The following is a 27,310-nucleotide window of genomic DNA, read 5'->3' as shown; positions in this document are numbered from 1 at the left end:
CATCCTAGGATCCTGAGATCATGACCTAAATCGAAGGCAGACTCTTATTAATTGATTGACCCCATCCAGGCGCCCCTCTCCAGCACAACTTCTAATGTTCCATAACAGAATGGGCGAAGGCAGGGACTGCTACTTATTTAGCTGCTTCTTGTCCCTCCACCAACTCTGCTGCTTCCCTCTGCACCCTTATAATAGGAAAATATTGTGTCTGATCCCGGTGTACGTTCAAATTTACTAAAAGCTACTAGGAACCTAAAGGTAACCTCGAGGTATGGCATAATGCAGAATTACATGGTTTTGTAGCCAGAAGGAAACAACCCCTTACTTTTTATTGATGAGGAAACCAAGGATTTGAATTATAAAGTGACTTGCCCAAAGTTATCCATTTATTTAGAAGGCAGTTTAACGTAAGCATTTGAAGCATGAATTCTGGAGAAGGTGAACCTGGGCTTGAAGTCTCGTAGTTCTGTCTTATTTATGTGACTTGGGGAAATTATTTTTTTAAATTTTATTTTATTATAAAATAATAATATGTTCGTTACCAGACAATACATCATTATTTCTGATGTAGTGATCCACGATTCATTGAAATTCTGGATTTCTCTTTAAGCCATAGATTTCTCTACCTTGGGGTTGTGTAACAGATGTATTTTTCACTCACAAGTGTTATGTGAATTGGGAGATACGTTATACCCACCGATATACACTCACACAATTTCACATTTACGGTCGAGGCTAGAATTAGTCTCTTAATTTCTAGGCCAATACTTATTCACAGTGTTTACTTTTCTAAACATCATTTAGTGTTAAATGTATACCTTGATCCTTTTGTTCCTATATATTTATATATATTTATAGAACTATGAGCATCTTATCTGTACATTTCATTTTGCGAAACTTGGAAATACGTGCTTGTGTTCTTGGGAGGAGGTGTGGTTCCAGGGTACAGAAGGCGTACAGATCTTCTCCAGAAGAGGAAATCATGCATCAGGATGAAAATGGGAAAAATTTTTCACCTTTCATGATAGCTCTCTGATTGTTATTTTTTTCCTTTCTATTTCATTTTTATTTAAATTCTAGTTAGTTAACATATATGGTAAAACTGGTTTCAGGAGTAGAATGCAGTGATTCATCACTTACATACAACACCCAGGGCTCATCACAACAAGTGCCCTCTTTAACACCCATCACCCCTCTAGCCCATCTCCCTGTCCACGTCCCTCCATCATCCCTCAGTGTGTTCTCTATCAGTAAGGGTCTCTTATGGTTTGCTTCCCTCTTTTTTCCCCCCTTCTTTTATGTCCATCTGTTTTGTTTCTTAAATTCTACATATGAGTGAGATCATATGGTATTTGTCTTTCTCTGACTGACTTATTTCTCTTAGCATAATACACTCTAGATCAATCCATGTCATTGCAAATGGCACAATTTCATTCTTTTTGATGGCTGAGTAACATTCTATCATAAATATATATTTATATATGTTATATATAATGTATTTATATATTTATATATATATATATAATATACTTACATATGCCACATCTTTATCCGTTCATCAATCGATGGACATTTGGGCTATCTCCATAGTTTGGCTATTGCTGATAATGTTTGATTGATTGTTAATTCTTGCATGTGGCACCATATTCAAAATTATCTTCAGGAGATATCTAGGCTCTTTAGAATTATACGCAAGATTCAATTAGCCATGTGTGCAGTGTGGCTAGAAGGAGGGATTGGCCACACGAGTTTCCTCACATTCTGTGCTTCAGTACTTGGACTGGGACAGTTCCCCTGTTTCCTCTCCCTAATGCAGTTGTATTTATAGTGAGAAGTAACCCCTATCCTCAAAATTTCTGCTCCCCATTCTTCAGATAAGTTTCCTTTATTTTTTGGACTTAGGATATACAGAACTTGAAGAGCCGGGTTCAAAAGCAGGAAGAGTTTAAAAATGAATTGGAAGATTATCAACGCCTGCTCAATACACTAGAGAAAACCGGCCAGGAGATGATTGAGGCTGATCACTATGCCTCGGACAAGGTGGCTGATCGTGTGGGTGAGGTTGTCAGCCTCTGGAAGGAGTTGTTGGCGGCTACAGAGCAGAGAGGTGAGAAGCAGAGGTTTCGGTGGAAGGCTACCTCCTCAGTTCTGAGACCTACCATTTTAATCTCTACCACCTTGAATTTGCCTGGTGACTGCCATGAGAAGGGATGCCACTCATTTCTTCCTGTATTGAACAGAGTTTTTATAACTCAACCTAAGTTTACCACATGATATGCATACAACTTTATGTTTTCTTCATGCATGTAGGTTTAAGTGAAATTACTTTTGTTTTCTTCACTTTGCTCCCACTTTTTTTTCTTTCTCCTGAATAAAATATTCCAGAGCCATGAATCCGGTATTGGCTAGGTACCTGAAACTGTTGTCCTTAAATTAGGTTTTACCTACTTGGGTTCTATAGATGAGACAAGATATTATGACCCAGGTTATTTAGTAGACATTAAAAGATTGTCAGCACCACATGTGATGTTCCTACAATATTCTAGTCTTATAAATGGGATTTGATGACTTGCCTTTTTTCACCTATCTGAAAGTGTTCAGGCCCTGCTGTAAGCTCTTTAAAAAATTCCCACATGTCTGCTTGAATAATCTCTACTTACATTTAACTTCACCTCTCTAGAAAATCAGTCAGTTGTGGTAATTAACACAGATAATGAGGTTTTCCTGTCAATATTCTCCCTGTGAGACACAGACTCCATCTATAGACACCTGCTCTGGTTATAGAAGAGATATACCATGCTGATTCTTTTAGATATCGTCCTAATTTGGGGTTTAGGGGAAAAAAAATCCGACTTTACAGTAACAGTAAGATGTTACTGCTATTCCCACCATCAGGAGATATAACAATTGCTTTGCAGAAATAGTGCAAATAATTTTTGTAAGGTCAAACAATAAAGAATTTAGCTGAGAATGGTGTGGATAACCAAGGCATTTTCTGGAAGAGACAATTGTGAGGCATGGCTCGTGTTGAAGGAAAGGTACCAGGAAGGGCTGGCAAAACTCTGAGAAAGACATTTATAAAAAGTTCAAAATTTCCAAAAGAAACAAGTCCCAATTTTATACTTCTCTTGGGAAATGCAGAGTTTGGGCTTGAACCCCTTTGAAAAGGAGGTCTCGATAGAGAGTAGCACATGACATATGAAAATATCCAGGATGGTTAGGCTCTAATACAACAGGACTGTACTTCCTCAGCAGGGAATAAACTGATTGTTTATCTTCGTTTTGAGACTGAAAGCTACTATATTTAAAAACAAATACCATCCAAATTCCACAAGTTTAAGGTGATTTTTTTTGTATAATCACATGTGAGATGGATATTTTTTTCTCATTAGGATATCAAAATATTATATTTCTCCTTAAGTTTGATGGAAGGTATTTTACTATGCAGTAAGAAAGAGTCATGGTATCTGTCGCATCCCTAATGCCTTATTCCAGGGAACCAGTTGTATGAAGCTAACCAGGAGCTGCAGTTCAAGAACACCGCAGAAGACTTGGAGCGCTGGCTGGGGGACGTGGAGCAGCAGGTGGCCTCTGAGGACTACGGGAAAGGCCTGGCCGATGTACAGAACCTACTCAGGAAACATGGCTTGCTGGAGTCTGCTGTGGGCACTCATCAGGTCGGTTGCCAGTTCTCTGGCGATGGTAGACCAGAGCGCCCGTACATGCCCTGAACACACTCGTAATAAGTAACTATTGAAAGAGAGAGAGAGGGAGCAAGAAACCAAAGGCAAAAATTCCAAAATTTTAGTTGGTCAGCTGACCCTTCCTAAGACCCTGTCTGGTATAGCCATTGTCCTGGGTGCGGTTGTCAGAACCCCATGGCTGGGGTGGCTTTGTGGGCTCCCCTACATATGGCATCACACTCTCACTCCAGAAACTTGGGCTTCGTATTCAGCTCATCACTCGCTGCTTATGGGACCTTTGGTGCATCTGTTCACCTTCTCATATCTCTATATGCTCATCTGTACCACAAAGTTTGGACAACATTGCCTCCTCCTGTTCTGGCGTTCTATGAGTCAAAGCTTGAAAATATCTTTAATCCTACTGCTTTAATTTTATTTAAGAATATTGAAGCCTATAGCTGTGAAGTGACTTCCATGAGGTCACAGAGAAAATTGGCAACAGGGCGAGGACTAGGATGTGGATGTGCAGGCTCTGAGTGTCAGAGTTATTCCCCTGACATCCCACCAGACTGTCACTTGAATTTATCCAGTAAGTTAGAGTGTGGACACTGGGTGATTTTCTGGAGAACCCAGTAGAGAACCCACTTCTAACTGACTCACTTTTGCATCCACAGGGTCCTAGCTTGTACTTAAAAATGACTCTGTTGTTCCCTAGAAAGTCCTACTGATCTGTCCTGTTAAAATAAACTTTTATGATGTCTGCTCCTTGGATTAAATGGGAAAGACAGAATAATCTACAGGAAACAGAAAACAGGAAATGAACCCAGTCTCTTAGATAGCTCCAGGGATGGCTTGATGGAGGTGGAAACAAGGTAACGAAACAGTGAGATTCCTTTTGGAAACACCTCATTTCATCTCCTGGACATTGTTCCTGGGAAGCCACAAACTTCAGCCTGGGAAGTTTCTGTGTTAGTTACACCCGCAGCTCATTTGCAAGGGACGAGGGTGGGAGAGGAAGCAGACAGAAAGGCTCCCTCTGTGTTCCTCCGGGCCACGGTTTGTTAACACTCTCTGACAATTAGCTACAGTTTATTAACACTCCCGACAGTTAAGACTCTGTATACGCGGTTTCCCTGATTTCCTTGGCACACTCTGTATATAGTCTGTCTTTCTGAAATGAGGCTTAAGAAGTACTTTCCTATAAATAGCTCTTGCCTGACGATGTGGTCCTCAATTCAGCATCCCCTGCCACTCTAGCTCACAGATGTGATTAGAAGTCGTAACGCGGTACTGGGGGAAGCTGATTCTCCCCGAAGCCTCCCCGTGCTGAACCCCCACTCCTTTCTACTAAACGATGGCATTTCCTGACATCTATTCTATCTCTCCCTCAGGATCAGGTGGACGCCCTCACAGACCTGGCAGCATATTTTGAAAAAATAGACCATCCCGATGCGGGGGACATAAAAGCAAGGCAGGAGTCCCTGGTGTCCCAGTTTGAAGCTCTGCAGGAACCACTGAGCACCCGGAAAAAGAAGCTCATTGACTTTCTCCACCTGCATCAGATCTGCAGGGACACAGAGGATGAGGAAGCCTGGATCCAAGAGACTGAGCCCTCAGTGGCTTCCACCTACCTTGGTTAGACCCTGAGCATGAGCGGGCTGAGCCATAGGAGAAGACCAGGGTGTACTGACTGTCAGAGAGATCTGGGACAGCCTGGGATGTGGTCGTGGTGGATACAGTTTGCTCTCAGCTCTTCCCCTTCACACTCAGGAACCATTTTCCCATCTTCCGTAGAAGATTTTGTTAAAATTCATACTGAAGAGTTTACCTCTTAAAGCAAACCATGAATAGAAGGCCTCTGGGAAGAGCTGGAGGGCTCAGCCTTTTGTTATTTGCTCTGACTTAAGTTACTGCCAAGGCCCTTGCCTGAGCCATCATGGTTGGTGCTTGAGGTCCTGAGTAATTTTTTCCACAGTGTCAGTGCCTCCCTTCTGTGAAGATCTGAGTTACTACAAGGAGAAAAGGGGTGGGACAGCAGAGAAAGTACAGACCTCCCCTTTCCTTTGGGAGCTGTCCATTATCGCCAGTGTTGGGATACATGCGGAATGCAAACTTCATACCCACATACTGGGGACATCTATGAGGAACTGATGATGGTGACAGTGGAGGGGCCAGTCTAGGAAAACTTCTAGAAGAGACAAGACTTTTGAAGTGTGGACGGGCATGGAGAGTTTCTGGAAAGTCATTTAGTGGGAAGTATAGGGAAGGGAATTTTGAAGGGAAGGGGGGGAAACACATGGATGGGAGATAGGGAGTTGACGTCTAGAAATGGGGGGCTTAGAAGGTGAAGGAAATTAACAATGAATAGCATTTAGTTGGTGCTTATTAATGTTAGTAGCAAGGGAAGCATTTTTTATGTTATTTCTAATCTTTACAAAGAAAACTTTAGAACATATAACACACCATTTTCATGGTGAAATCCTCTACCAAATTAGAGGATGTAATAACTTTCTGACATGCATAGGGATTAGTAAGTGAAAGATTCTGCTTCTTACACTATAATATGCTGAAACAAAATTGGTTGCATGATATTGAAAGTTCTAGTTGAAGAGTTACTTGCATTCCTACCTACACAGTGACTTATTTATTATCTTCTGTAAAATAATGATTTGAATTTTTTCAATACAAAGAGAAAAAGGGAAGAACAACCCTGAGCAGAGTTAATTCAGACAAATGGTATAAATTTCAGGAAGCCCACTCGGGGATTACAGCCTCAAAGGGAAAAACTTGTAGGTCCAAGAGTTATAAAAAGTAGAGTAGCCTCTTCTTATTCCATACACTAGAACAATACCGGCCTTGAAATTATTTTTCTCTGTAGGCAAGGACCTGATTGTCTCCAAGAAGCTTCTGAACAGACACCAAGTCATCCAGGATAACATTGCCAGTCATGAGCCACACATCCAAGCGATAACAGAGAAGGGAAACAAAATGGTAGAGGAAGGTATGTATGGTTCAGGTTGAATTGGTCAATCGTCACTATGTTAAACTTAAGGGAAGAAGTTTGTTCAATTTTAGGGCTTCATGGGAATTTAAAGATATCCGATTCATGTTCCCTTTCAATGCAGAAAATCCCCTTGGTCATTTCTGACAGATACAATGATGATAAAATATTGCTTATATATTCCAATAACAGGAAACTCCCTACCTCATAAACCAGTCATTTGTATTCTCAGTTAAGCCAAAATTATTAAATAAAATATTTTTGTGCTAATAATCAATATGCTCTTCCACAGAAGTTTTAGAATTTAGAATTGAAGTTATAAAGCCTCAGAAAACAAATCAGGTCCTTTTCCCGCATAGGAATTTCCAGATCTGTGAAGACTTGCCTTAGATCATTTACATTTATTTATTTTGATCATTTACATTTAAAGCAATTATATCCTTGATAGTTAATAACACCATTTCTTTTTTTTAATTGTATTAATTTATGTTAAACACCATACATAACATCTTTAGTTTTTGATGTCGTGTTCCATGATTCATTGTTTGCATATAACACCCAGTGCTCCATTACATGCATGCCCTCGTTAATAGCCATCACAGGCTAACCAATCCCCCCACCCCCCTCCCCTCTAGAACCCTCAGTTTGTTTTTCAGAGTCCATAGTCTCTCATGGTTTGTCTCCTCCTCTGATTTCCCCCCTTCATTTTACCCTTCCTACTATCATCTTCTTTTTTTTACGATTTTTTTTTATTAGTTTCAGAAGTACGGGTCTGTGATTCAATGGTCTTACACAATTCACAGTGCTCACCATAGGACATACCCTCCCCAATGTCTACCACCCAGCCACGCCATCCCTCCCACCCCCAACCATTCCAGCAATGCTCAGTTTGTTTCCTAAGATTAAGAATTCCTCGTATCAGTGAGATCATATGATACATGTCTTTCTCTGATTGACTTATTTTGCTCAGCATAATACCCTCCAGGTCCATCCACGTCGTTGCAAATGGCAAGATGTCATTCCTTTTGATGGCTGCATAATATTCCATTGTGTGTATATACCACATCTTCTTTATCCGTTCATCTGTCGGTCGACATCTTGGCTCTTTCCACAGTTTGGCTATTGTGGACATTGCGGCTATAAACATCGGGGTGCACGTACCCCTTCGGATCCCTACATTTGTATCTTTGGGGTAAATACCCAGTAGTGCAACTGCTGGGTCATAGGGTAACTCTATTTTCAACTTTTTGAGGAACCTCCATACGGTTTTCCAGAGTGGCTGCACCAGCTTGCATTCCCACCAACAGTGTAGGAGGGTTCCCCTTTCTCCGCATCCCTGCCAACATCTGTCATTTCCTGACTTGTTAATTTTAGCCATTCTGACTGGTGTGAGGTGGTTATCTCATGGAGGTTTTGATTTGGATTTCCCTGATGCCGAGCGATGTTGAGCACTTTTTCATGTGTCTGTTGGCCATTTGGATGTCTTCTTTGGAAACATGTCTGTTCATGTCTTCTGCCCATTTCTTGATTGGATTATTTGTTCTTTGGGTGTTGAGTTTGGTAAGTTCTTTATAGATTTTGGATACTAGCCCTTTATCTGATATGTCGTTTGCAAATATCTTCTCCCATTCTGTCGGTTGTCTTTTGGTTTTGTGGACTGTTTCTTTTGCTGTGCAGAAGCTTTTTATCTTGATGAAGTCCCAATAGTTCATTTTTGCCCTCGCTTCTCTTGCCTTTGGCGATGTTTCTAGGAAGAAGTTGTTGTGGCTGAGGTCAAAGAGGTTGCTGCCTGTGTTCTCCTTTAGGATTTGGATGGACTCCTGTCTCACGTTTAGGTTTTTCAACCATCTGGAGTCTATTTTTGTGTGTCGTGTAAGGAAAGGGTCCAGTTTCATTCTTCTGCACGTGGCTGTCCAGTTTTCCCAACACCATTTGTTGAAGAGGCTGTCTTTTTTCCACTGGACATTTTTTCCTGCTTTGTCGAAGATTAGTTGACCATGGAGTTGAGGGTCCATTTCTGGGCTCTCTTTTCTGTTCCATTGATCTATGTGTCCGTTTTTGTGCCAGTACTATACTGTCTTGATGATGACAGCTTTGTAATAGAGCTTGAAGTCAGGAATTGTGATGCCACCAGCTTTGTTTTTCTTTTTCACCATTCCTCTGGCTATTCGGGGTCTTTTCTGATTCCATACAAATTTTAGGATTATTTGTTCCATTTCTTTGAAAAAAGTGGATGGTATTTTGATAGGAATTGCATTAAATGTGTAGATTGCTCTAGGTAGCATTGACATCTTCACAATATTTCTTCCACTCCATGAGCATGGAACGTTTTTCCATTTCTTTATGTCTTTCCTCAATTTCTTTCATGAGTATTCTATAGTTTTCTGAGTACAGATTCTTTGCCTCTTTGGTTAGATTTATTTCGAGGTATCTAATGGTATTGGGTGCAACTGTAAATGGGATTGACTCATTAATTTCTCTTCTGTCTTGTTTTTGGTGTATAGGAATGTCACTGATTTCTGTGCATTGATTTTATATCCTGCCACTTTACTGATTTCCTGTATGAGTTCTAGCAGTTTTGGGGTGGAGTCTTTTGGGTTTTCCACATAAAGTATCATATCATCTGCAAAGAGTGAGAGTTTGACATCTTCTTTGCCAATTCGGTTGCCTTTGATTTCTTTTTGTTGTCTGATTGCTGTGGCTAGGACTTCTAATACTATGTTGAATAACAGTGGTGAGAGTGGACATCCCTGCCGTGTTCCTGACCTTAGGGGAAAAGCTCTCAGTTTTTCCCCATTGAGAATGATATTCGCTGTAGGTTTTTCATAGATGGCTTTTATGATATGAGGTATATACCCTCCATCCCTATACTCTGAAGAGTTGTGATCAAGAAAGGATGCTGTACTTTGTCAAATGTTTTTTCTGCATCTAGTGAGAAGTTTATGTGGTTCTTGTTCTTTCTTTTATTAATGTATTGTATCACATTGATTGATTTGTGGATGTTCAACCAACCTTGCAGCCCAGGGATAAATCCTACTTGGTCGTGGTGAATAATCCTTTTTAATGTGCTGTTCGATCCCATTGGCTAGTATTTTGGTGAGAATTTTTGCATCCATGTTCATCAGGGATATTGGTCGGTAATTCTCCTTTTTGATGGGGTCTTTGTCTGGTTTTGGGATCAAGGTAATGGTGGCCTCATAAAATGAGTTTGGAAGTTTTCCTTCCATTTCTATTTTTTGGAACAGTTTCAGGAGAATAGGTATTAATTCTTCTTTAAATGCCTGGTAGGATTCCCCTGGGAAGCCATCTGGCCCTGGGCTTTTGTTTGTTGGGAGATTTTTGATGACTGCTTCAATTTCCTTAGTGGTTATCGGTCTGTTCAGGTTTTCTATTTCTTCCTGGTTCAGTTTTGTTAGTTGAGGTATCTCTAGGAATGCATCCATTTCCTCCAGGTTATCTCATTTGCTGGCATATAGTTGCTTGTACTGTGTTCTTATAATTGTTTGTATTTCTTTGGTGTTCGTTGTGATCTCTCCTCTTTCATTCATGATTTTATTTATTTGGGTCATTTCTCTTTTCTTTTTGATAAGTCTGGCCAAGGGGTTATCAATCTTATTAATTCTTTCAAAGAACCAGCTCCTAGTTTTGTTGATCTGGTCTACTGTTCTTTTGGTTTCTAGTTCATTGATTTCTGCTCTGATCTTTATTATTTCTCTTCTCCTGCTGGGTTTAGGCTTTATTTGTTGTTTTTTCTCTAGCTCCTTTAGGTGTAGGGTTAGGTTGTGTATTTGAGACCTTTCTTGTTTCTTGAGAAAGGCTTGTATTGCTATATACTTTCCTCTTAGGACTGCCTTTGCTGTATCCCAAAGATTTTGAACAGTTTGTGTTTTCATTTTCATTGGTTTCCATGACTTTTTTTAAATTCTTCTTTAATTTCCCTGTTGACCCATTCATTCTTTAGCAAGATGCTCTTTAGCCTCCATGTATTTGAGTTCTTTCTGACTTTCCTCTTGTGACTGAATTCTAGTTTCAAAGTATTGTGGTCTGAAAATATGCAGAGAATGATCCCAATCTTTTGGTACTGGTTGAGAACTGATTTGTGACCTAGGATGTGATCAATTCTGGAGAATGTTCCATGGGCACTAGAGAAGCATGCGTATTCTGTAATAGTACCATTTCTGTAAATTCCTATTTATGTAATCTCAGTATCTCTCCTCTTGGCTTCCCATCTTCAGAAACCCCTACTGCTTAAATATGATGTTCGAAACCAAACATCAAATTCCAGGTATGCTATAAGCAACATAGATTACACCGGATCATCCCTCCCTTGATTCAAGAATAATATGTTGCCAAAAAAAAAAAAAAGAAGAAGAAGAAGAAGAAGAAATTGTTGCCAGCCAGCTTCCAGCTATCATAAGTATAGTTTAAAATTCACATTGCTGAGCAAAAATTCAGATCTCAGCTGAGGGATTCAAACCTAAAAATGTTTATTTGCAGTTGCTGTTTTACTATAGTGACTAGTCTTATTTTTTTTTCCTGAAATCTTTAATTGTAATTGTGGATTTCATCTATTTCTTTCAGTTCTATCAGTTTTTGTTTCATGTATTTTGAAACTATGTTATTGTGTGCGTATATATTTAGACTTGTTGTGTCTTCTTAATGAATTAAAATCTTTAACATTATGATATATATTCCTCTTTGTCCCTGGTCATACCCTGAAGGCTACTTGGTGCAACTTTGATACAGCCACAACAGCTGTCTTTGATTCATGTTCGCACAATGTATGTTTCTCCATCTTCTTGCTTGTACTCTGTTTCTTTATGTTTAAAGCAGATTTCTTATAGAAAGCATATAGTTAGGCTTTGCTTTTATGTTATGCAGCCGGGTAATCTCTCCCTTTTAATGGGATTGTTTAGGCCATTTACATTTAAAGCAATTATCAATAAGGTTAAGCTTAAATCTAGCATCTTGCTATTCATTTTTCTTTGTCCATCAGTTTTCACTTTCTTTGGATTAATTATGTATTTATTATGATTCCATTTTATCTCCATATTTGTTAGCTATAGTTCTGTGGGGTACATGTGTGTGGGAGATGTGTGCATATGTGCTTATTCTAGAGTAGTAATTCTCCGATTATGGTTTTGTGGGTTTCATATTGATGCTAAGACATTATTTGCCTTTTTTATATTCATTCTTTTGTAAGTGCACAGTGAAATTTTCTGCATGATGTTTGATAATGCCTTTGCCCTAGTGGTTAATAGAATATATACTTGGATATTCTTTTGTTTTAAAATTTTGTTTCTATTTCCGATATGGTGGTTATTAATAGATATCACCACATGAGCACAAGCTCTTAAGGGTCCCCAATAATTTTTAAAATTATAAGGGGATTCTTAACTATAGAGAACAAACTAAGGGTTGATGGAGAGAAGTGGGTGGGGGATGGGCTAAATGGGTGAGGTATATTAAGGAGGGCACTTGTGATGAGCACTAGGTGTTATATGTAAGTGATGAACCACTAAATTCTACACATGAAACCAATTTTACCATGTATGTTAACTAACTGGAATTTAAATAAAAACTTGAAATGAATAAAAAAAATTATAAGGAGATTCCGGGAGCAAAAATTTAAGAGCCACTGTTCTAGGATTTAAGTATACATCTTTAATGCATCACATTCTAACTTTTAAAATCATACTATTTCATGTGTAGAATAAGATCCTTAAGCAGTATGTTTCCATTTCTCCTATTTTCTCCTTTGTGTATTGATGTCACACATTTTAATTTTACATACGTTATAAACCCCACTGTGCATTGCTACTAATTTTGCCTACCAGTCAATTAGCATTGAGATTAAGAATGGAGAAAAAAACCCTTTTATATTTATTCACATATATTCACATATTTTTCTTCTTTGTTCCTTTGACTACATTGATATTTTTACCTCATAATTTTTCTTCTACATGGAGAGTTTTCCCTAATAGCTCTTGTAGTGCAGGCCTGCTAACCATAAATCCTCTAAGTTTTATTGGTCTAAAGACTTCATTTTTGAAACACATTTTTAGTAGACGTAAATTTTTGATTGATAGTTTTTCTCTTTCTGGACATTAAAGATGCTGCTACATTGTCTCTTGACTTGTGGGGTTTCTGATGCGAAGTCTGCTCTCACTCCTATCTCTGCTCCTCCGTGTGTAATGTATCTCTTTCCTCTGTTACTCTTTTAAGCTTTTTATCACTGGTTTTCAGAAATTTTATTACAATATAACTTGGTGCAGTTTTCTCTGTTTGTTGAGCTTGGCGATCACTGAACCTCTTGGAACCTCCAGGGAACACTCTTAAGCTGGAACTGATTTAGCGACGGGTCCAATACTGAGGTGTAATTCTTCTGGTCCACTTTGGTGGGAGCTGATGTTAACTACCTGCAGCCCTATGTGAGTCATGGGGACTTGGGCCTCCAGCTTTTCCATCCCCTTGTCCTCACCTTGAGGAGCCTCCTGACATGTGCACGCAAGTCTCAAACAGGCGAGGGCACCCCCCACACATCTCCGAGGCTCTGTGTGTGGTGCACTTCCTCAGCCCCCTGCTCCTCGAGCTCGGGTGTTCCTCCCTACCCCGGGTCACTCTGCCTGCTCAGCTCAGTGTGACAGCCGGTTCTGTGCGGTGTCACCCCCAGCCCTATAGCCCAGAGACTGCCCTGCACATGGGGGCACATCTCATTTCCTTCCCTTCTCTGAGGAGTCACAGTCCTCTGCCTGTGGTCTGGACATTGGCATATGTTGCAGTCTGTCCTGTTTTCTAGTTGTTAGGGTGGGAGAACAGGTCCTGTGGTGATAAATCCCTTCCGGAGAGAATTGACGATCAGCTGGATTTTCTGTTTATTCTAGAGAACACACGTTTTTGGAATCCTGGGCAGGACCCACACCTAGGTATTCTGTTTTCAAGTCAGTGTACCAGAGACTATACCACCCCCTTCACCACCACACATACACACCCAACCTCCATGAGCACCTACTGATGTTCCATCTCATGACATTCTAACTCCCAGGAATTTAGGTAAATTGCTACACTGGCAACATAAAGCAGCAGCCTCATACCTCCCTTTCTCTCTCTCAGGTCACCAAGAGGATTAAAGGATAGTGATGTTAATGAGGGTAATACTCACCCTTTCTATAACTCCTACATAGGGCACTTTGCTGCAGAAGATGTGGCCTCTAGAGTCCAGAGTTTGAATGACAATATGGAGTCTCTCCAGGCTCGGGCTGCCAGACGGCAGAATGATCTTGAAGCCAATGTCCAGTTCCAGCAGTATCTGGCTGACCTGCATGAAGCAGAAGCATGGATTCAAGAGAAGGAACCTACTGTAGACAACACTAACTATGGGGCTGATGAAGAAGCAGCTGGGGTAAGGTGGGCATGGGGGTAAACATTGTCTAGTACTCACCAAATGGTATCAAATTAGCCTGTGGGACAGCTATAGGTTCTGTGAGATTATTTGGGTGTTTCCAGAGTGATAACCTTTGGCCTTCCCTTGGTTGGGATAACCTCGGAGTTGACACAAATCCTAAAAGGCACACTACATTTTCCTCATCCCACGGAGATTCATAGATTCCTTAAAGATTATCTAAACCCAAAAAGGCATGACCAGAGATCCATGTCTGTCTTGGTCCCATCCTGAATTTCCCAGAATAACCTTGGGATCTCACAGACCAACCATGGTTCTAAGATGTATACAGTTTAATTACTTTATTGACATAAAATTAGGCAGACATGTTGGAACAAGAACCTCAAAGGTCATAGTTACCCTCTATGTCCACTTCTTGTTTTGTTCATGGTCTCCTGAGAAGCTGGCATAGTATTTAACAAAACTTCAGCACTAAAAATAATTGCGGTGGGCATCTAAAGTTATGCTAGTGTTTAATACCACAAAATAACATCATTAACAACATCCTCTTCTAGCTGTGATGTGTGTTGATAAACTACTTGCGCAATTGTGACTTCATTTTAATTAAAGCAAATGTATTGAATATATTGAAATTGTTGATCATTTAACTCCTATTTTCCTGATACTTGCAAATTTAGAGTTAAACAACAACAACAAACCCTCTTTATTATAGACGGAAATTGTCTCTTACCCGGAATTAGGAAAATTGAAATAACCCAAAACAATAGCTGAATGACCCCCAGGAATGCTTAGTGCTCTTCCTGTATTCAATTCTAATGATCCTTCATCAACAATTCCAGGCTCTTCTGAAGAAGCACGAGGCCTTCCTGGTGGACCTGAGTGCATTTGGGAACAGCATGCAAGCCCTGCGGGACCAGGCAGCAGCTTGCCAGGTGAGAGAAGGCGTCGAGATGCCAGGAGCCACACTCCTCGCCAAATGAAACGGGATTCTCTTTACTACTGGCTTTTACTTCTAATAACCCAGGAAATAGTTGCAAAGGAAATACTAAGTTCTATGGGCCTGATAAGCAGGAATGGTCGCTTCTTTGTAGAATTTACCGAGATTTAGTTCACAGGAGGTTCTTGGTGAGTGCGATCACGTGCTCATTGATATGCTCTGGCTTTCCATCTTCCTTCCTTTTATATTTCCATTCCTATTTTTTTTAAGATTTTATTTATTTGACAGAGAGAGACACAGTGAGAGAGGGAACACAAGCAGGGGGAGTGGGAGAGGGAGAAGCAGGCTTCCCGCGGAGCCGGGAGCCCGATGTGGGGCTCGATCCCAGGACCCCGGGATCATGACCTGAGCCGAAGGCAGACACTTAACGACTGAGCCACCCAGGTGCCCCATTCCTATTTCTTTCTAGCCCCCTCTATATACACCTCTCCTTCTTATAGTCCTTCCTGATTCCTTAACTTCCTTCTTGGTCGTTTTTTATATACTTATTAAATGTCGACCTTATGCAACCTTGAATAAAAAATAATCTTGACTGCAGGAAAATTCCAGTCTACTAGAGATCAGGAAGTTCAGCAAATAGGTGCATATGATAGATATATGGACAGGAGAAAGGGTCTCAGGGGAAGGAGTGTTCCCCTCACCTGAAATAAGAATGTTGGAAAGTAGGAAGATTCTCACGGCTGAGGTGAACCACTTTATCTGAGTTATTTTTTTTTTTTTAAGGTGGTTTACTGTGTAGACAAGGAGAAGGGCTTTTCTCGTCAATAAGCTATGAGAGCAAAGGCACCAAAGCACAGAATAATCAGGTGTATTTGGGAAATGGGTAATGCAAATGCTGGAGAAGGTGAGGATGGCGGGGAGCCTGAGCCCACGCTGAGAGCTGGTACTGAAGAGGGGCAAAGCTGGGACCCACTAAATGACGGGGGCGCCCCCTTGCAGTAGCAGACGGAAAAAGAGAGACGCCTGGTACAGCCTTTCTAAGGAGAGGCTCTGAGTTCATGCCTGGGAGTAGACAGCAGGCGTGGGCGGGACATGCCAGGTCACCGTGTGTGTGTGGACCCTGTGCGCCGTGCCTTCCTCAGCCTGCACGGTGGAGCCTAAACAAGAACAGATGGTGTTTGCGTTGTGCATGTTGAGGAAACACGATACTCAAAGGATATAACATCAAAAGGGTCTATAAGGGGAGGCACACATCTTCCACTCTGATTCGAAACAGGGGTGGGCCACCACTTACAAAGTCATGTTGTAGTCTGTTCATTCTCTCAGAGGTATGATATTTGCAGAAAGCATAAATCAGAGAAGGCTACACCTTGGAGAGCAGGTTGCTTGTTAAAGAGAGAGTCAAGATCTTTGATCTCAGTTTACAGTGTCAGTTTTTACAGTTCTGTGGCCTTTCCTGTGCTCTAGGTCACCCATCTCAAAAAAAAAAAAAGCCCACATTTCGTTGATGTAATAATTTAAGGGTGAAGGGGTTGGAAGTGTTGTCAGTGGAGGCCTGGGAAATACAGAAGGTGATGAGAGATAGTGGGTCTTTCACTTTCTCGAACAGTCTTCTGAAACGTTGGTGCATATAATCCTCTATTACCTGCTTTACAAACTGGTGGCTTAGAGCACTCACTATGTTTCTGACCATCTACACCCTCACTTGCTCATTCTGTGCTCGTGTTTCCCCGCCTGCGTGTGCCCTCAAGGGTCAAGGTGGAGCGGTGTGTCTGAGAATGGCATACTGCAATCTCCCTCTTACCGGCAGCCGTGTGGGAGGGTCCAGCCCGAGGCTCTCCCCACCATGGGGTTGAATAGAGACGTGTTTCCAGCAGGTGACTGACATGATCTGCTTCCTGCTCTTGTTCAGCAACAACAGGCTGTGCCAGTGGAGGGAGCTGCTCGAGAACAGAGGGTCGTGGCTTTATATGACTTCCAGGCCCGCAGCAATCGAGAAGTCACCATGAAGAAAGATGATGTCTTAACTTTGCTCAGTTCCATCAACAAGGTGCCTTTCTCTTCTAACCTTCTTCCCATCAGCAAGACAGCTCTTCCATGGTCAACTCTCTCAGCCCTGCCAGATATCCACATTTTGGCCAAACAACATTTTTCTATCACTGTCTCTCTTAAATAACCATAATTTATTAAGTAGTATCTTTCCTCCAGGTATTGTGTTAAGATCCTGTATATATCTTTGGAGTTATAATACCAATGACAGTTAACAAAATGAAGACTCAAAGAGCCTAAGTAAGTTGCCCAAAGATATAGAAGCTATGAATGACAGTTCTGTGATACTAAATTATCCCTTTCTCTTCATCTCTGTTTGTCCCTCTTCCGTGCCAATGGTTCCAGTGCTGGAACAACAATGGCTGGGGAGAGGAGGAACCTGATAAAAGAGAAGTCTTTTGTCAACTTGGTTTTCTGTAATGTGTGAGAGACAGGTCTGTGAAAGAGCCTGTAAGAATAGGGACAAAATATTGGCTCTTTTCATAAGAGCTCAAATGATTTTTTTACATTCTAATAATTTCCAAAAATTATTGGGAAGAAAAGAAGAGAGTTTGGGATATTGTTGCCCTGAGGCAAGTGAATTTTAGAGAGGCAGGATGGATGGTCCGTGATCAAATAGGCTATGTGCCAATCCCACTTGGCTCAGGCTTCTCCCTGTCATCATGTCATGCTCCGAGGATATTGACTCCAAAGTGTTAGGTCAGTATAACACCCCCAAATTGCTCTGTGGGGCCCAGGGTGATACTTAAACACAAAGCATCCACATAAGTGAGTTTCAGGGCCATGCACAATTTTTAGGTAGTCTGGGAAAGGGATGGGGAGGAGATGCCCGTGCCAGCCATAGCCTGTGCCCGTGCGTACAGACTTACTTAGTTCTGAGAGTTGAAGCCTCTCTTATTTGTGGTTTTTCGAGAACTAAGGGAAGAGTGGGGATCTCTCTCTCTCTCTTCAGGACTGGTGGAAGGTGGAATCTGGCGACCACCAAGGTTTTGTGCCTGCTGTCTATGTCAGGAAACTGGCTCAGGATGAACTTCCCACACCACCGCAGCGGCAGCGAGAAGAACCAAGCAGCATCACCCAGCGCCAGGAACAGATTGAGAACCAGTATGTTTTAGAGGCAGGAGAACTGGACAGTACTTGGCTAAACATTTCTTGTTGGCAAAGACACTTCTCATGACTCTGCAGCTCTTAAATTAGAGATGCCATTGCAAATTCTCAGATTTTAAGAGCTAAAAGTAAACTTCGGGTCCTTGAAATACTTCAGTTTTTGTATGAAAATGATTAAGTCAATTGCTTGAGGTCAGGCACTTCATAGAGCCACGCCTTCCGGTTCCCTGCCCAGTGTTCTGAGGGTTGTCGAACATCTGACTTCCACGTGAACTTTGTTTTCTCTACCGGGCTGTTTCTCACCCAGCTGTCGGCAGGCATGTGAACATCTCATGTCTAGAGAATAGGGGAGGGGTGATGCCGGTCACGGTTGGAATATTGATATTTGTATTATTTTTGATGGAATCCTGTGTGTTTTGTCTCTCTGCTCTCAATGCTGTTTTCCTCCCAGCTTTATTCCCTCCCCTCCTCTGTTCTTTTGATTTTCCCTCTCTCCCCTTCTGGCCCCTCTCACTCTCCCTGCTTCCACTCTTCAGTGTTTCCTCCATGTTCCACGACACCGTTCCCATTCTCCGTTTCTGCACACAGGTACCGCTCCCTCCTTGATAGGGCAGAAGAGCGCAGGCGTCGTCTACTGCAACGTTACAATGAGTTTTTGCTGGCCTATGAGGCGGGCGACATGCTAGAGTGGATCCAGGAGAAGAAGGCAGAGAACACCGGGATGGAACTAGATGATGTCTGGGAGCTGCAGAAAAAGTTTGATGAGTTCCAGACGGTGAGGATGAGCAACCTTCTCCTCCAGATGGCTTTCAGATGGTGACCCTGCTTCCGTTTATCTCACACCTCTTCCTAAGTGGTTCTTCAACTTCACATTTGCTAAATATCCTTCCCAGAGCTGCTGAGAGTCCCACATTTCAGATCTCCCTCTGGGGATGAGAGGTGGAAGGAAAATACAAAGGGATTCCTGGCCTTGGTTCTGCAGCCTGTGGTCCCTGCCACTCCCAGACCCTCCTGGGAGTGCTGGTCTCCCTGAGTTCTTCAGCACTAGCCCCCCACTGTGCTGCGTTCTGGGATCCCAGGTTGAGGTGGGAGGCTGTGGGACTCTTCAGAAGCTCTACCTATGGGGCAGAAGCTGGGGTGGGAAGGTGGGAAGAAAAACTTGACTCTACAGCTAGTTTCTAAGATTCTACCCACCTAAAACCATCCATCCCCTGTTCTCACAGATTCATTCCATATGTTAGCTAGCAGTGAATATAAACCTCTCCCTTCCTTTCATTTTCTTATGATGCCTTCCACATAGAATTCAAGGCAACACATAGATAGATGATACATGGGATAGATGATGATAGATAGATGATAGATAGATAAATGTAGAGGGAGAGGATAGATGATTGTTGGGTGGCTAGATAGATGGACAGATGGATGGATGGATGGAGAGATGATAGATACATAGACAGATGATGGATGGAAAAGTAGATGATGGAGAGATAGATGATGGATGGATAGATAATGGATAGATAGATGATAGATAAATAGATAAACAGGGATTGTATATACACATATGGAATATATAAGGAAAGAGGAGAGTGAAGGAAAAGGAAGCAAGGACAAAATTATAAAAGAACACCAGGAATGACACTCCCACGAGGAAGCTCATTTAGAGGCCTTTGTACAGTGTAACGGATGACATCATCCCCAGAGGCATTGCAATGAGCTCCTCAGAGCTATTTCCTACAATGCATCTTAACACAAGCAGATTGCAACTTAGTCCATGAAATTCTATAGAAGGCAGAGGAGTTTGTGTTGGTAGGAAAGCACAGGATGTGGCTCAGGTAATCTGGGAGAGATTTTTAAGAAATCTCGGAAGTTGGATGTGCTCCACACCCCAGAAAAATGGCAGCTCTCTTGCCAAGTTCTCGAGGGCCAGCAGGGTCAGGGAGTTTAAAGCTACTCTTCTTAGTGGCAGATTGGAGGGCAGCTTCTTGTGCGTTGCAAGTAAGGCTAGCGATATTAACATTTAGTCAAAGTGGAGCAGAGATGAGCAGGCAGGTGTGAAGATTCCTGAGAAGGGAATTTATACTGCTTTGGGCAAATTTTCCCACCAGGATTTGAAGGCCAATGAGCCTCGGCTGAGGGATATCAACAAGGTGGCAGATGATCTTCTATTTGAAAAGCTTCTAACACCAGAAGGAGCTCAAATACGGCAGGTAAGTAAAGCTCCTTCCATGTTTCCTCACTGCCACACTGAGCTCTGGGGGCTCTTACCTTTCCCTTAAATACACTCAAAGTCATATTCCACAGATCAGCTTGGACAGGCAGAAGGTATAAAGCTGGCTTCGGGAAAGGTCAAAGATGATAGTTCAAGCAGTCCAGCCACGTATATATTTAAACCGATCTGAAATCTATAAATTGCAACACATGCCTCCCTCCTCCCCTCAACTTCACTTACAGACACAGAAAATTCATGCTCAGATACATGAATATGAAGAAAATGTAGGTAAGAAGCCATGACAGTGGAGGAGGCGCCTGGGTGGCTCAGTCGTTAAGCGTCTGCCTTCGGCTCAGGTCATGATCCCAGGGTCCTGGGATCGAGCCCCGCATCGGGCTCCCTGCTCAGCGGGAAGCCTGCTTCTCCCTCTCCCATTCCCCCTGCTTGTGTTCCTTCTCTCACTGTGTCTCTCTCTGTCAAATAAATAAATAAAATCTTAAAAAAAAAAGAAGCTATGACAGTGGAAAGGGGCTAGTCTGGAAAGCTGACTGGAAGAGACAGGCTCTGATAAAATCTGAGAAAAGAAGGAGAAAATCACAGGTCGGTACAGACAGGAAGTTGGGCATTCTAGATTTAGATTGGGACTCATGGTTCCATAAAAGATCGAATGAACGTTGAGTTCAGCTCTCTGGGTTGTCCTCAACCAGGGAAGATGAGTTCTCTGCCTCTTTTCTGGTGGTTGAGGTGGGGTAGGAGGAAGAAAAATGTGCACAGGAATAATTCACTTACTCTCTGCAGAAACTAGAGCTCTAAGTGGCAGTTTGGTTTGGTCAATTCAGGATGCAGAATTATAATAGCTGCTAACTACCAAGGCAACATGTCCCACTCATCTTCTGGAGATTGGGATGTAGTCTCTGAAGCAGCCAACATCAGTCGCTGCTCTAAGGTTGGGGGTTCCATCCTGGAACATCATTTGGGGAAGTAATTTATCCCTTTCTCAACTTCATGAATGAGGGCCAAGCACAAGTTCTCCAGGGAGGGAAGAAACCTATGTAGTTTCCAAAAGAGATCACTTGACAACAGCCATGATTCAAACCTCATCGGGTCTTCGGACAACACTGAGCTACCTGAGTTAGTTATCTAGCTAACACCTATTGGGTCTGCCTCTTTTAGGAGTTGAATACTCGCTGGGACTCCTTGCAGAGTCTTGCGGAGGAGCAGCGCCAGCTCCTCGGCAGCGCCCATGCTGTCCAGGTGTTTCAAAGGTGAGAAGGTAACCCTCAGAGGCAGTGCTGCTCTAGAATCCACTCAAAACCCCAGTCTGATTGCTTCAGGAGAGGCCCAGCTTTAGTAGAACACACCTGAGACAGAGATTAGAGGGGGTCCGGGGATTCTGTAGCAGATACCTTACTCAGCACACGGGGTCCTCCCATACGACCAGCTGAAATTTTCTAGTGCCTGGGCTTGGATCCCGGCACATAATTAGCAGTTTTCATGATGGCACATAATTAGCAGTTTTCATGATAGGTAATGAAATCTGATTAGAGACAAGAGGTTTACATAATTACATTTCTGAACTAGCCGTAGACAGCAGCGAGCCACGGATACCACATTGTCTCTAACTGCTGATTCGACCATTTATTACATCTGATTCCAAATCTGTGTCTATGCACATAGCTAAGTAAGCAAACAAACAAGCCAAATGGTAACCAAACACCTTCGCCCGGTATAAATGAATTTTTGAGTATTCGGAGAAGGGAAACAGACATGCAGAGGGCGGCTCTGCAGTCAGGCTCCCTGGTGTAGACAGGCTGCACCAGTTAGCAGTGGTCTAACCTTGAGAAAATGGCCTCCTTAAGGCTCTGTTCTCACCCATGGAAGTGGGAATGGTAACAGTAGCTATTCCTCAAGTAGTTGTTGGGAGGATGAAGCGAGCCTACATTCTAGCACATCAGGAATGGAGGCGGGGGTGAATAGAAAGGACTTCCCTGGAGCCGGCTGGGCTGCCTGTGGAGTACACTGTCGCTCTAAGTCTTTTACTGTCGTGAGCCAGAGAAGCAGACGAGACGAAGGAGCAGATTGAGAAGAAGCACCAGGCCCTCTGTGCTGCCGATCCCGGCTCAGACCTGTTCAGCGTCCAGGCCCTTCAGCGGCAGCATGAGATCTTTGAGAGAGACCTCATGCCTCTGGGAGAAAAGGTGAGACATTCGCTCCCACGCTGTCCCAACACATCCGTCTTCACGTTGACATCTCTCCATGGCCTCTTCTTTGCTTCTATTCCCCAGTCCCTTACTCTCACATTTCTCCTTCTCTTACTCCATACTTGCTCTTGCACCTGTCCCTAAGGGCACCAAAAGGACATGGCCAGGACCTCTAACATGGAGGGAAAACATCCTGAAATGACCTCTACTGTCCAGGTACCTCTTCAGTGGCTTCCAACTGCCTAGACCATACAGAAGGCCTGCAGTCTCAGACCAGGAGGGACTGGCCACCCCCAGGATGGCCCAGGCCAGGCGTGTTACAGTTTCCTTCATAAGGAACTGAAAACACTTAATCCTACTCGGCCTACAAGTAAGCTCTGGAACTTGCCAGATACACTCTGGGATAAATCAGAGGCATCATGAAGTTTGGCCTTATCATGCAGAGTGAAAAGAGCACAGAAACTGTCTATATTGAAAAGATCTTCACAATAAAACTCAGGACCCTTGGGCTCATAATCGATGCTGCCACTAATCAGCAGAGTCACTTAACCATCTGCCCGACACCCTCTTATCTTTTAAAGAAGTATGGCAATGGCAAGTTTGACTACTTCAGGGAGTTATCATGGGTACCAAAAGGGTTGGCATTATTTTATAAAGAAGCAAGATACTCTCGTACCTCCCTGACGTCTATTTGAGGAGTGAGAATTGCAGGGCTCGGAAGTGGTATTTTGCTAAGATTCAGGTATGGCTCTACTTGGCTGATTTTCAGAACTCTTGCACCTCCCCAGGTGACCATGCTGGGGGAGACAGCAGAGCGGCTCAGTAAGTCCCACCCAGATGCCGCTGATGACCTGTGGAGGCAGGGGATGGAGCTGAAGGAGGCGTGGGACAACCTGCTCAAGTCCTCGGAGGATCGGAAGGAGAACTTAAATGAGGCCCAGAAATTCTACATGTTCCTTATGCAAGCCAGGTAAAGCTCCAAAGGCAGGCTCTGCCAGGTGGGGTGGACAATTTCCATGTCTGGCCCCTGCATAGACCTTCTAGGAGCAGCCTGAGTAGAGGTGCTCTTCACTGCTGGTTTGGAGGGTATGTCCACATCCAGGTTGTACCTCTAGTGAGACACAAAAAGCTCAGGCTCAGGGGTTTAAGCCACAGAATACCCAAGTTTGAACGAATGTGACACGTCTAGGCCAATCAAGTCAGCCTAGAGCATGCACCATACACAGGGTGCTATGTCGGGAGTTGTAGAATACAGACTTTTCTTTCTAGTGGAAAGAGAAGCGTGCACATAACCATGGTCGAACACAATACAGCCCCGATATGCATCCTAACACATGCATGGAACTAGCACACACAGGTCCAAGGGTAAGAAAGATGTGGTATGTTCAGGAAGTGTGGGCAGCAAGAGCACGGGTTTGCATGTCAGAGGGCTCAAGACAAGGACTGGGGCATAAGCTTACACGTGGGGAGATAAAATCCCAGAGAACTTCCGCTGCCTTCCCAGAGAGTCTACACATTATCACAGTGGAGCAAGCAGACACTTCATCTGTGAAACAATTGCCACGTTCTGCCCCATCACCTCCATCTGCTGGGAGGAGCATTTGGAATTGAGGATCCAGGAAGCAGTGCTTCACAATGTAATACTTTTGGGAAAAAAAAAGAAAAGGGCCTTTGGTAAATAATTGCAGTTGCTCTTGGCAGCCTCCTCCCCACTTTGGCATCTCTGGAAAGCTATAGTTTTTCATACAATATAAATAAATAGCATCCACAGCCGTCCCCCAAATCATATCTGCTCATAGCTCTCTGTACGTACAGAGTCTGCTCTGATTTCAGATTACAAGTCAAATGCTGCCTTCTTCCCTTTATGAAATCAATATGCAGAAGTAATACTCCCCCCTTCCGAGTAACTGTGCCACCGGCTTTTACTGCTTTATGACCGTTTTATGACCTTTTTGCTTTTCAGGCTGCTTTTTTTATTATGTTAATCACCATACATTACATCATTAGTTTTTGATGCAGTGTTCCATGATTCATTGTTTGTGCATAACACCCAGTGCTCCACGCAGAACGTGCCCTCTTTAATACCCATCACCAGGCTAACCCATCCCCCTACCCTCCTCCCCTCTAGAACCCCCAGTTTGTTTTTCAGAGTCCATCGTCTCTCATGGTTCGTCTCCCCCTCCGACTTACTCCCCTTCATTCTCCCCCTCCTGCTATCTTCTTCTTTTTCTTTTTTCTTAACATATGTTGCATTATTTGTTTCAGAAGTACAGATCTGTGATTCAATGGTCTTGCACAATTCACAGCATTCACCATAGCACATGCCCTACCCAATGTCTATCACCCAGACACCCCAACCCTCCCACCCCCCACCACTCCAGGAACCCTCAGTTTGTTTCCTGAGATTAAGAATTCCTCATATCAGTGAGGTCATATGACACATGTCTTTCTCTGATTGACTTATGTCACTCAGCATAACACCCTCCAGTTCCATCCACGTCGTTGCAAATGGCAAGATCTCATTCCTTTTGAGGGCTGCATAATATTCCATGGTGTATATATACCACCTCTTCTTTATCCATTCGTCTGTCAGTGGACATCTTGGCTCTTTCCACAGCTTGGCTATTGTGGACATTGCTGCTATAAACATTGGGGTGCATGTACCCCTTTGGATCCCTACATTTGTATCTTTGGGGAAAATATCCAGTAGTGCAATTGCTGGATCGTATGGTAGCTCTATTTTCAACTGTTTGAGGATCCTCCATACTGGTTTCCAGAGTGGCTGCACCAGCTTGCATTCCCACCAACAGTGTAGGAGGGTTCCCCTTTCTCCACATCCCCGCCAACATCTGTCGTTTCCTGACTTGTTAATTTTAGCCATTCTGACTGGTGTGAGGTGGTATCTCATGGCGGTTTTGATTTGGATTTCCCTGATGCCGAGCGATGTTGAGCACTTTTTTATGTGTCTGTTGGCCATTTGGATGTCTTCTTTGGAAACATGTCTGTTCATGTCTTCTGCCCATTTCTTGATTGGATCATTTGTTCTTTGGGTGTTGAGTTTGATAAGTTCTTTATAAATTTTGGATACTAGCCCTTTATCTGATATGTCATTTACAAATATTTTCTCCTATTCTGTCGGTTGTCTTTTGGTTTTGTGGACTGTTTCTTTTGCTGTGCAAAAGCTTTTCATCTTGATGAAATCCCAATAGTTCATTTTTGCCCTCACTTCCCTTGCCTTTGGCGATGTTTCTAGGAAGAAGTTGCCATGGCTGAGGTCGAAGAGGTTGCTACCTGTGTTCTCCTTTAGGATTTTGATGGACTCCTGTGTCACGTTTAGGTCTTTCAACCATTTGGAGTCTATTTTTGTGTGTGGTGTAAGGAAATGGTCCAGTTTCATTCTTCTGCATGTGGCTGTCCAATTTTCCCAACACCATTTGTTGAAGAGGCTGTCTTTTTGCCATTGGACATTCTTTCCTGCTTTGTCAAAGATAAGTTGACCATAGAGTTGAGGGTCCATTTCTGGGCTCTCGATTCTGTTCCATTGATCTATGTGTCTGTTTTTGTGCCAGTACTATACTGTCTTGATGATGACAGCTTTGTAATAGAGCCGGAAGTCCAGAATTGTGATGCCGCCAGCTTTGCTTTTCTTTTTCAGTATTCCTCTGGCTATTCGGGGTCTCTTCTGGTTCCCTACAAATTTTAGGATTATTTGTTCCATTTCTTTGAAAAAAAAGGGATGGTATTTTGATGGGGATTGCATTGAATGTGTAGATTGATCTAGGTAGCACTGACATCTTCACAATGTTGGTTCTTCCAATCCATGAGCATGGGACGTTTTTCCATTTCTTTGTGTCTTCTTCAATTTCTTTCATGAGTATTTTATAGTTTTCTGAGTACAGATCCTTTGCCTCTTTAGTTCAATTTATTCCTAGGTATCTTATGGTTTTGGGTGCCATTGTAAATGGGATAGACTCCTTGATTTGTCTCTCTTCTGTCTTGTTGTTGGTGTATAGGAATGCCACTGATTTCTGTGCACTGATTTTATATCCTGCTACTTTACTGAATTCCTGTAGGAGTTCTAGCAGTTTTGGGGTGGAGTCTTTTGGGTTTTCCACATAAAGTATCATACCATCTGCAAAGAGTGAGAGTTTGACTCTCTCTTTGCCAATTTGGATGCCTTTGATTTCTTTCTGTTCTCTGATTGCTGTGGCTAGGACTTCTAATACTATGTTGAATAGCAGTGGTGATAGTGGATATCCTGCCGTGTTCCTGACCTTAGGGGGAAAGCTCTCAGCTTTTCCCCATTGAGAATGATATTCGCTGTAGGTTTTTCATAGATGGCTTTTATGATATTGAGGTATGTACCCTCTATCCCTATACTCTGAAGAGTTTTGATCAAGAAAGGATGCTGTACTTTGTCAAATGCTTTTTCTGCATCTATGGAGAGGATCATATGATTCTTGTTCTTTCTTTTGTTAATGTATTGTATCACGTTGATTGATTTGCGGATGTTGAACCAGCCTTGCAGCCCAGGGATAAATCCCACTTGGTCGTGGTGAATCATCCTTTTAATGTACTGTTGGATCCTATTGGCTAGTATTTTGGTGAGAATTTTTGCATCCATGTTCATCAAGGATATTGGTCTGTGATTCTCCTTTTTGATGGGGTCTTTGTCTGGTTTTGGGATCAAGGTAATGGTGGCCTCATTTTATGAGGCCACC

The 27,310-nt window shown here is 42.6% G+C and overlaps 1 protein-coding gene across 1 annotated transcript in view; it reads left to right on the top strand.

The window, feature by feature from the left end:
* The window catches only part of SPTA1 (spectrin alpha, erythrocytic 1), a 78,040-nt gene that overhangs the window by 15,765 nt on the left and 34,965 nt on the right, over positions 1-27,310 (top strand). The window contains exons 15-27 of the mRNA XM_025860726.2: positions 1,903-2,107; positions 3,496-3,677; positions 5,075-5,318; positions 6,562-6,684; positions 13,869-14,086; positions 14,926-15,018; positions 16,936-17,073; positions 18,025-18,176; positions 18,768-18,954; positions 20,285-20,386; positions 21,562-21,653; positions 22,442-22,586; positions 23,378-23,559. Of these exons, the coding sequence (XP_025716511.1) occupies positions 1,903-2,107; positions 3,496-3,677; positions 5,075-5,318; positions 6,562-6,684; positions 13,869-14,086; positions 14,926-15,018; positions 16,936-17,073; positions 18,025-18,176; positions 18,768-18,954; positions 20,285-20,386; positions 21,562-21,653; positions 22,442-22,586; positions 23,378-23,559 (2,063 nt within the window). The remainder of the gene's footprint in view (positions 1-1,902; positions 2,108-3,495; positions 3,678-5,074; positions 5,319-6,561; positions 6,685-13,868; positions 14,087-14,925; positions 15,019-16,935; positions 17,074-18,024; positions 18,177-18,767; positions 18,955-20,284; positions 20,387-21,561; positions 21,654-22,441; positions 22,587-23,377; positions 23,560-27,310) is intronic.

This window comes from Callorhinus ursinus, unplaced genomic scaffold, assembly GCF_003265705.2.
Source record: "Callorhinus ursinus isolate GAN/ISIS: 27379988/994484 unplaced genomic scaffold, GSC_fseal_2.0 scaffold88, whole genome shotgun sequence".
Classification (NCBI taxonomy): domain Eukaryota; kingdom Metazoa; phylum Chordata; class Mammalia; order Carnivora; family Otariidae; genus Callorhinus; species Callorhinus ursinus.
This window is presented reverse-complemented; position numbering and strand designations above follow the sequence as displayed.